General features: G+C 33.7%; 1 protein-coding gene across 1 annotated transcript in view; it reads left to right on the forward strand.

Annotated features, from left to right (window-relative positions):
• LOC128997783 (catalase-like) overlaps positions 1-11,688 on the forward strand; it is a 78,793-nt gene extending 67,105 nt beyond the window's left edge. Inside the window, exon 10 of the mRNA XM_054423471.1 lies at positions 9,772-11,688. Within this exon, the coding sequence (XP_054279446.1) occupies positions 9,772-9,894 (123 nt within the window). The 3' untranslated portion in view covers positions 9,895-11,688. The remainder of the gene's footprint in view (positions 1-9,771) is intronic.

The following is an 11,688-nucleotide window of genomic DNA, read 5'->3' on the forward strand; positions in this document are numbered from 1 at the left end:
ATGCGAGTTTTTAATCATATATAAAACCCCTAATCAGGAAACTCAAGATAGTGATAACAAGACGATAAGACGTTTCAAGATGCATGATGTAACGCTGTGATTTTACAATAAAAGGTCATACCGATCCGGAACAACAACAACATAAAATGAAGCTGTGATTTTATTGGGTTTTTTAAATTAGGATTAAATAGGGATCAATTACGGATTAAATACGGATCTATTTAGGATTAAATATAATAGTTGTTGCGGGTGTTATTGGATTTTGGATTAAACTTAGGATTAAATTAAAATGACAGATTTTTAATCTTAACAATTGTTATCTCAAGATGCTGCTCTTATAAAACGAATAGCTGCGAACGGCCCACATTTGTTTCTTGCTTTTTGGTTTCATATCACACACTCCTTAAGCAGTTCCTCCTCGCCAGTTCTACAAAGTAAGTTTTATTAGTTTTTAATTTATAATTTTAAGACTTTATAAGTATTACATTTTAATATATTTTTACAGTAAAAAGCTTTTAGTCTTTCGTACAAATTAAATGTAATAGGTGTTTTTCTCAGATAAATCCAAACCAATAATGTTAAATAATTGTTAAACAGATTCCTTGCGGGTCTTGTTTTTTAATTTTAAAGTAACGTTTGTCTCTGTAAGTTTAACCTCCTTTAATCTAGGAGAATCACTAGAGACGAAAAATATATGGTAATGTTATTATAGTATAGTTTCCACTTTAATACAGTTTTCCTATTGTCTTTAATTTTACCTGTTAATCCTAACACTGTTTTTAATAATTTGTAAAACTGAATTTGGAAACAAACAGCATTAACTAATAGTAGAGGGTCACACAAAGGTATAATGAATAGCCCAATTAAAAACTGTATTGTATTTTATTGATTTAATCCCCATAGTTATCTGATATAAACATTTTGAAATATATCTTTGGATAATCAAATTATTATATTCGAAACGAGGCTTGAAACTTTCTCAGAGACTTTTAAAACTCCTTATATTTAAAACAGTGGTGGTTTTTAGTACTCAAGACAGTTACTTTCTTGGATTATATCAGAGGGTCTTGTACTGTGTATATAAGTCAGTGTGTTTTCCCACAAATAACATAGAGGTACGTTACTAAATTAAAATCCATTTCATCGTTGTACAATGGATAAATACTGTTGTGAGAAGAAGTGTTTCTTGGTTCCCAATGATCAAGTTGATGGTAGAAGTTGTAGACAGTGTGAGAGTTATTCGTACTGTGTTTGCAAGTGCAAGTCATTTAAAAAAAGGAAAAACATAACATGTCACATATTATAATTTTACAATTGGTGATTGTGTGTCTTGGAGCAAGTCTTATTTCCCTTGGTATGTGTATAACAGGGTCTTTGTTTCGTTTAAATTAGTGACTCTGTAGTTTCAGTTAGTTTTTATCAAATCAGTAGTTATGTATTTGTATGTTCGAGCACAGGGTGAGGGTGAGAGCCCTGAAATAGGGTACAGCCCTAGAACGGGGTACAGCCCTAGAACGGGGTACAGTCCTAGAACGGGGTACGGTCCTCAAAGTCCAGTCGGACACTCAGAGAGCAGTCTTCTGCAGTTCCTTTTCATAGAATCCGTCTATAATTTTTTCCCCATTTTGATCGGTGGTTTTATAAGTAACCAGTCTGGTGTTTAAGATTTATGTCATTGTAAATATCTCCAAAGTCCAGTTTTATTTATATTTAACGAATGTTGATCTTGAATAACTGTTATTCACTATGACGCAACGTAGAATAATCTAGATTGGAGTCAGACATGCGACTTACCATAGAACAATCTAGATTGGAGCTAGACACTTATATAAAGTAGTTTGTTTACTTGAACTGCTATTTGTGTTATAAAAGTGTTAGTGAAGCGTGTTAAGTGAGTGTGTATTGTAATTATAGGATTATAATTACTCTGACTCACAATATATTTTTATTTTGTGGGGTCAAAGTTGAATCAGTAGTGGAGATAATTAAAACATGTTCTTAATTAGTCTTTTGCTATATGGTTGAATAATTTATTTGGTTGTGAAAATATTGTTCTCTATTCATTATATAACTACTAATCTATTTTGACTAAGTTGTCAACTGGACAAAATACATCTCTCTGAATTAGTATGCTATTAGATATCTAAATGTTAATCTTTGAGGTGCCCACTGCTTTTACATTTTAATGCATTTTGTAAACATTTAATTTAAGAAAGACAGCCATGCAAATTTGTAGTACTAATTCAGCTCTAATTCATCACTATTTTACAAATATTAATTTGGTGTTCTCAAACATGGCGGGCTACCAGATATGTGATACTGGAAAATGGGTAGAATGAAAATCATATTTTTAACTAACAACATTTAATTCATTATAAACCAATTCTCCAAAAGAGTATACAAACTTTTGACAGTTGTTGAGTTATTTAGTCCACTGGTATAGAAGTGCTGCACAGATGGTGCATCTCTTTATATCAGCCGTGAACTTTTGTACGGAATAGATTCTTCAAGAATATACCATTGTTTCGGACAGTTTTCTGATATTGGCTGCATCTCCACAGTCCTTGCAGATCTCCTCTCCAGAAATGTAAATGTAGAAGTGGGCGTTGCCACAGTTTTCAGAATGATAGTTGATGATGTGATTTCTAATTGTGTGCGGGATTGACGCTTGCTTTACGAAATTTAGGGCCGAATGGTCATCGGTGATCTTTCTAATAGAGAGTTCAAACAAGGACAGCATGGTTCTGAATGTTTGCAATTTGTTTGGTACTGCTATTTTATACTAACTACCCCACCCCAAATACTAACTCTGGTTTTTTTTCAGCCCATTGCATAATGGATACTGGTCTGGAGATGTTACAATTCATAGGCACCCATTTATATTACATCATCTATGCATATATGGACCTGCAGACGATCGGCATTATGGCGCTTCAATTCGGCTGGATCATCTCATATAAAACTCTGACTCTCTGGGGAGATATAGCAAAAACTGTTTCCTGTACAAACTGACTTTGGAACAGCTGAACAATATAAAACCATACGGAAGAATACTGAAGAACTTTTACCACGTTTGTATAAATTGTGTTTTGGAAAACAACAAAACACTCTCTCCGGAAACTGTAGACACACTGACACAACTGGCCCCTCTTCTGAAGAAGAGACGCATTCTGTCAGAAAGGGACAGTAAACGGTTCTTTGATTTCTGCCAACCGTTTATGCTGTTTGCGTCCTCGTTTTCAGTTGGTTATATGATAAGACTGCACAACCAACACAACTTGTTGGTGTGGTATTTCGCTCACAAGGTGAATTTCTTTCCAGAGTTTGTTCAGAACTTTTGGAACCACGAAGGTTCACAATATCAATTGTACAATATCTGTACTCGTGTGCTGAACAACATCAAATGCCAAGAGTTTATGTTTAAACACTACAGTAAGGTTTTGAAAAGGGCCATCTTGTTTAACAGTGTCTATATCAATTTGGCAAATACGTTTTTCCACGAGCTCACCTTCTCGCATGACAGATACATCGGCCAGCTGTACAGACTGTTGGCGCACCAACCGATCCACTACAAAGAGTTCTTCAAAGATTTTGACGAGAGAGAGGTACGTTACTAAATTAAAATCCATTTCATCGTTGTACAATGGATATATACTGTTGTGAGAAGAAGTGTTTCTTGGTTCCCAATGATCAAGTTGGTGGTAGAAGTTGTAGACGGTGTGAGAGTTAGAACAACCTGAATTGTGAATCAAGATCACTTCCTTTTAAGGTTTTCAAAAAGAAATTGTCTGTCTGGCTTTCTGCAAACCCCTTTTACTGTACCAAAGAATTTTTTAAACATGAAAATATAGTTTTATAAGTCACAAATTTTGCAGATTGATAAACTTTTTTTATCTTTGTTGATTATTATTAGAATTCCACTTAGAATTATTTTTATTGTCATCTTTTAGTTGTTAAAAACTCTATCTTAGAATCAATAATTTACACTGTGTAGCCATGTCGAATATTGGTCGTTTTCATGTTTACAATTAATTAAATGCAGCCAATCTCAATCTGTGATATAATTTATAGCTACTGTGATAATTTTGTGTATTAGTTTAAGGATTTTTTTGACGAAATCAATTACAATATTGTATTGTTTAAAGATGGAATAAATGACTATTCATTGACTATTCATTGACTATTCGTTATTCGTACTGTGTTTGCAAGTGCAAGTCATTTAAAAAAAGGAAAAACATAACATGTCACATATTATAATTTTACAATTGGTGATTGTGTGTCTTGGAGCAAGTCTTATTTCCCTTGGTATGTGTATAACAGGGTCTTTGTTTAGTTTAAATTAGTGACTCTGTAGTTTCAGTTAGTTTTTATCAAATGAGTAGTTATGTATTTGTATGTTCGAGCGCAGGGTGAACAGCAGTATGAAAAAAGTTACAAATGTAAGCGAATCACTTCTACGTCGACTGTCCGTCTTTATGGAGTTGTCCGTCGTAGGCAGACTCCATCTAGACAGCTGGAGCAATCATTTTCTAATTTTGTGTGGTAATAAAGACTATATCGATGAGTGCCAACTTCAATACGACGCGGTGTTTAAAAAATCTTTTAGGAATTTCCCCTACGGGGTCTTAAAATATCAATGTAATTCAAATGAATCAGTATTTAACACATAAACAAAGATATACATCAGCTGTTGACTTAAATGCAGTACACCACGACACGAAACGATTGGTAGAATCATTGTATTACCATAGACTAACCAACACGTTTTATCTATGGTATTACGGACATTGGAATAGAAACAGTACTATGGATCATAGAAAATAAATACCCCCGCCGCAGTTAACCTGCAGACTAAGCGAATTTCCATTTACCTGGCTGGACTTCTACTAAAATATTCCCTTAAAATTGTCAGATTTATTTCCTATTTAAATAACATTAATTTTAATGAGTACTTAGATTTGCTGCTACAGGGAATGTATTGAGGTGTTTTCTCCGTAACTAATCTCCGTAACCGTTAGGCATACAACAATGCTCCAATATACAAAATTATTTCTTTTTTAAGCTCTACAAAATGGTTTGAAAGGAAATTGTGAAATTTTCTGTTTTTAGGGTAAAAATGGGAAATCCCTATTTTTACCCCATAAAACCCCCCGTAAACCCCTGTTCCCATAGTCCGATCATGCTCGTTCGCGAACTCGTTCGAATAAATGTAGGTTTACACGTTTGTACCAAATTTCATCAAAATCGGATCATTTTTGCTCGAGTTATCGTGCTAACGGACACATATATATATATGAATTTGAAGGGATGGTGTTTTTGGCCTCTGGGGACCGCAAAACAAAAAAGTAAATTGGTCCTGGGTCTAGGTGTTACCATGAGACCTTCGGTAATAGCTTATTCCCTCCCTATATGGGAAATTCGCTAAAATGACATCACTGGCTTTAATTGTATTTATTTGAATGTAATTGACTAATCTAATTTGGATGAAAGATGCTTGTAAAGTTAACTTGAACATAACTGAATAGCCGAAACATGTTGTAAATTTGGTTACTGGCCCCTTCTTGTCGAACTGTTGGCGTAAGGTATGTACCTATCAGTCTTACACCACATCTCAGAAGCATTAAGATATTCTATACTGGCAGGTCTCTTTTAACTGTATGTAGCATATTACTTCAGAGGTGTATATTGTTCTACTATACCAAATTATACTATTTTATATTTTTTCTATCAGATATTACAGGTAACAAGTAATAGTTTTTTTCTCAAAGATACCAGAAAGAATGTTTAATATGTAACTCAATATTAACAATTGGGTTACCAGTATTTATTTGCCAGTTAACTTTGAAATTTACTGAAAACTATGACAAAACCACGAATAGCGTTGTCTACACAATTAAGTTTTTCTTTATGTCTTAGAATGTTGGAATACAATAATTTACTGTTCAATTTGCAAATGTATGTAGTTTTAATCTAAACTAGAGGTCGTCCAGTGGCCGAAAACTAGGCCAAAAATATGTAGGCATACAGTTGGAATTTTTTAGCTAGAAGCGGTTGAGGTATATTTATTTGATTATCTTTGAGTTTGAGGATGAACCTTTTTGGCTGTAGTGAGCGTGATCACGTGTTCAATGTTCACATGTAATTTTTTGAGGTTAAATCAAAACAAACAAACTGGCATGTTGTCAATTAGGGACAATGTTGTATTACGAAAGAAGATTCAATTAAGATCAAATAAATTAATTTAGCATATGTCATTGTCTGATTTATTAGAAAAAATTCGGTATTTTTTTGGTTACTGCATTTTATAAACCAAACTCGAATCTTGCTTCCTTGGCCTATCGTACAACGTTTTCCTGTTTGGTACCTGGTAAACTTATCAGATTGCATAAGTGAATTATAAACAATAAAATTTAGCTGTTAATTAATTATAATTTAAATGGGTCAAAACTGAAAACGTAAGTCTATAACGGTTTATCTCGTTATCCTGAGAGTATAAAATTCTGACCCCTAAATTTAAACCCTTAAAAGGTGGGTCTGGTCTTAAGATATTTCCAAACGAAACGTAAATCATCATTATGCCCCAGCAGTTTATCATGTGTATCCCACTCACAGCAACTACATTATTCTGTTAATATATTTATCAACATTCATTTTGCAACAAGATATAATATTGTTGTAATATTTGCTCATGTTAAATTATTATTTTCTAAGTAACCATCACTTATCTTGAAGACAATAATCTAATAACAATTTATTCATTAGTTGATTTGGAATTAGGAATCACGTCTCTATTTCACAGTAAATATCCTCGAATGACCAAGTATTTTATTAAAGTAGAGTAAGTATGTTTAACTATTTTAAATTAAAAGAATACGGGGTGTTAGCCCACCCTACAGATGCCCGTGACAGACAGGAAGACAGACATTGAGATAAAACATTAAAAGCTTTTTAATGTATAAACGGAAAAATAACCGAAAAATACATAATTCTGAACGATGTACAGACAAAATACTAATTTTATTTATAGATATTTCATATGCACAACCTTTCGATTAGACCCTAAGTGTTTTTTTTTTCACTTCTATAAAAGATTTTCTTTCTCATAACGCTTGATGAACGACTTATACACCTAATAAAAACTTACTTGAATAGACTTAACTAGACAATCCTAACGAACTACTGTAACTAAACAACCATGGGCTAATATTTCTTACTTTACTGTTACACATGTTTGAAATTTACAACATCTTGAATAATTGCACTACGTTGTGTAATTTGCGTATACGTTTTGCGTGTAATTTGCGCATTTTCCCGGTAACACGGGCAATGGAAGGAATTTCCATTGCCCGTGTTACCGGGAAACGTTTTTTTTAGCAAAGTCTTACTAAGTTAGTAAAATACTAGAGTTTAAGTTTAATAAATTAAAATGGCCGCCATTTTAAAAACTGAAGTTGAATCAAGATAAACTTATTTTCTAAAATGGGTCTATTTTATCTTAACATACATACAAAATTTCATAAAGATCGGTTGCAAAAATCAAAGATAAAAAACTTGATGTAAAAGATACAAAATGGTGAATACCTTGTTAACGAAGTGATTTTGGGAAAAATGTTTCTCTTGATTTTCTCTTTATTTTGACCCAAGAAATCAGTACGTAAATTATGTCCCCACCTTTTTTGAACACCCTGTATATATGATTTGAACGAATTGTGTTTTTGGAATATTGGGACTTAAAAATGAAAAAGTAAATCGGTCCCGACCCTAGGTCTTACCGTGCCACCTGCGGCAATACCTACTTTCCTATAGCGAAATTCGCTAAAACCCCGAAAGAAATTGTTATTTGACTCAATGCATATAAGCTAATCTCCACTTCCGATGCAGATAATGATACAATAGCAGAGGAATGCGCGAGACAAAGGAACAAGGCCACGGCACGGTTGCCATAGAAACGACGAAACTATCCATTAGAATTGCGCGCCAACGTCAACTAAACGCCAGACTGTATAAACACGCCACGTGTGTAGTGTTCGACGGAGCTAGTACTTTCAGTTGTCAATACTGGATTCTAGCCTCGAGCGACGTGGTTCAACCATGGGAAGCGCATCAAACTCCTGGGTAATCCCGGTTAGCTCCTCCCACTCTGTCCCTTATCCCCACCAAAAAGACGAGCAATTGGTAAGTCGGTAGGGTTGATTGCCGAGCAGTTTGTTTCTCGCATATAATAATTTAGTTTTACAGGCCGGTCAACTGGACTGACGACGAAATAACTTGTCGACGTACTGGTTTTCAGTATTTATCTATTTATTTAAAAAAGACGGTCTAGTGGCCAGACGACCAAGTATCTTGTCGGTCTACTGGTAGGCTCCCGTATTTATGGAGAAGGAAGATATTTTCTTACATGTCTAGCATTAGCACCCAAGTTACTTTATGCCTAATGGCATAATATACAGCAATGAATGGCACCTTTCTCCTCTCTCGATAAGAACTGTCATGTGTATACTATACGTTTGAAAAACATCCAGTTCCTGTCAGTCACACAAAGTTGCAAAAAAGGAATTCATTTTGTTTAGTTTTCTAACTGGGCAGTTATATTTAGTACTTTTATTTTCAAGTGTGTTAATCAATAAGAGTGAAACCGAACACAAATGTGGAGGCCACGCCAGTCTTGATTCGTGAGTTTACTTATTAAAGTCATCAAACTCTTCAAAACCACAGAAAAACAAGTTGTTTTTTATGGTTAAAAACTGGATTCACAAGTCATTGATTATTGAGTCTATCACACTAACATTGCCCAATATTACTTTAAAACTCCAACATCTTTGTTGAATATTTTCTTTTGCAGAGGGAAAATTTCTTTTCAACTTTTGTTTAAATTTACAGTCATGTATTCATATTGTTTTGGAAATGTAAACAAGCTTAGTTTGTTGTTTTGTTTTGTCATGAACACAGCTCGTTTTTCTTCTGTTTAAATAAATCATTCATTTTGTCATTTCCTAATTTCTTTGAAATACTGACATCGTCCATGATATCATATCATATCCGTGATTGTGAATTGACTACTACAGGTCCCTAATGAATGATTCTGACTAAAAATCAAGTAACAGAGCTACTCAATGCATGTATCAAACACATCCTTCATTCTCAGTCACCTTGAAATACCCTTTAGTGATGAATGACTTATGAGTGATTAACTAGTCATTTGAGAAATGTCTATATAAGTGTACTACTAATTTCACATAGGTATAATTAAAGTTAAGTATAATTTCACATAAATATCAACTTTTTTTAAAAACCTTGTAAGTCTATGACTGTAGTAAATTTGTATATTTTCCACATACTCCTCTACCTCTACACTAAAGCTAATCTTAATCAATTAACTTGTAGAGAGAGTATACACTCTTACAATACAAGAAACAAAATCCAATCTAGACATCCCTGCCCATAGATTGGCTAAAACTGACAACTGCCATTACATAAATTGCATTTGGATTTTAAATAAATTAGGTTTGGCAGCAAAACTGGTTCATTTGAATAGGCTCAAGTCCAAAATGTTTGAGTAGCTCATCAACAATCCATATTATTGTATAACAGAGTACCTACCTATTTTATGGCTAATGTTAATATTGATTTTAATTTAAAACCCACTATTATTGTTGTTTTAGTTTTTATTTCTGTTGACTTTGTCTATTGTAAAAAGGTCAATGACAATAAATCTCTTGATTTTTGATTAGCTTAGCTTATTATTAATAATTCAAATCTTTCTTGTTGCAGGATCGAGCGGTAAAGATGTTTAGCCAGGTGAATGTAGACTTCGGCCAAAGAATTGCTGATGGACTGCGCAAAGCTATCTTTACAGACAAATTTCTCCATCTTGTCTTGTCCAAAAACATGTAAATCCCTTAAAACTTAGTGATGCAACTTACAATAGATACTCTTATTTACTTGGGTTAGTTCTTAGTCATAGGTACAACAATCCTGATCAAAACTATTTGAGTATATTATTAACTTTAAAATTGGTTACAAAGATGTTTTTTGAAATCAAATTATCTCCATAGAATGTATTTATTTAGTAAATACATTTATAAGGGCTTTTAATTTGTATGAATATGATACAACTTGTAACAGTTAAATCAATACCTTAGCTTCTTGTACTGATATATGTACCTTAACAACTAATAATTAGTATGTGTATTGGTATTAATAAAATATTCTTGGAAAAACAGTTAAATATTTTTTGTGGTAATCACCAATGAACTAATTATTTCATCCAAAGTTTTTCATAAATAATATACTAGTAGAGAGATGTTACCTATCTATTAGTTTGATCTATTAAGTTTGGTTAATAATCAATAATTTATATACAGGAGGATGTTAGTAGCATACATTAATGAAATATAAATAAAGAACAAGAAATGTAACCACATGAGCCAAATTATTTCGGATCCAAATCATTAAGAGGGGGCCGGACATAGCTCAGCGGCTCCCGGCCGTGAGCGACAATTTAACATGGAGCGCAACTTAAAATTCCCGGTTTTCAGGACTATGTGGGCTTCTAAAATTTTTTAAAGAAACACAAAGCATAGAAAATAGATAAGGGAATCAACCTATTGGGAACTGAGAAGAAGTCTCCTCACAGCTTCGCACTTTGGTCGCGTGTGCAAAATACGGGAAACGACAGGTTGTGAATCCATAGTAAAGCAGATTCTATACACCACTGTGGACTGCGAAGCAATGACTTATGGAAGAAGAAACGAAGATGTTGCTCTAAAAGAGCTAGAGAGTATTTTAAGTGAAAAGGTGGATAAATGTGGCCTTTTCATAGACAAAGACCACTACTACCTTGGAGGAAGTCCTGACGCCTTGGTCAAAGATAATGCGACAGTTGGGATCAAATGTCCGTTATCTGCTCAAGAAATGACTCCAGATGAAGCCAGCTCCGGTGCTCCTATTGACTTATATTTTACATGTCTATGAAAATAATTGTTGGCACAGGATCAAATGTTAACTCTATAATGCCCAGTGCCCACTACTCTGCCTTGTCGAAACTTTCAACAGTTTTATTGTGCCAGCCCAAGTGGTCCTGACCCTTGGGGTAAACAACCCTACGTTTTTTGCCCTTCCTGAACGACCGGTCCGCCATTAGAACTGCCTTGCCGACTGATACCGTGAGCCAGCGCCACAACTGTAAGTGAGTAACCAGAGCATTAAAAGACGATTTTGAGTCTATGTCCGGGCCCCCTCTTAAACCAAATTACTCCCATAATGAACCCAAATCAATAGTTGTTAAAATTTAATAGAAAATTAGAAGAACATCTAGTTAAGAGGGAATTATACTCACTAGATGAGTTTTTAATAACTAGTGGCCTTAAATTGAAGATTTGCTTACAGAAATTATTAAGGTTTAAATATCATAAAACCAATGTAAAAAACACTTATTAGTTTTATGGATTAGTAAAAAAATGTATGACACATTTAATGTACTAATGTTACAAAACAATGAGTAAAGCATGTTTTGATATAAAAATAAATGGTTTAGCTGTGTTCATGATCAGTGATGTTTATTTTTTTTTTTTAGAAACCACATTACTTTATCTTAAGTATCATACAAATGATTCTGACTGTAAATCAAATTGAAATTTGTATGCCATCAAATGTTGTCTATATGAATAAAAAAACTTAAGCATGAAA

The sequence above is a fragment of the Macrosteles quadrilineatus genome, unplaced genomic scaffold (genome assembly GCF_028750875.1).
Source record: "Macrosteles quadrilineatus isolate MER2022 unplaced genomic scaffold, UCM_ALF_1.0 Scaffold_7__1_contigs__length_78375512, whole genome shotgun sequence".
NCBI classification, from domain to species: Eukaryota; Metazoa; Arthropoda; class Insecta; order Hemiptera; family Cicadellidae; genus Macrosteles; species Macrosteles quadrilineatus.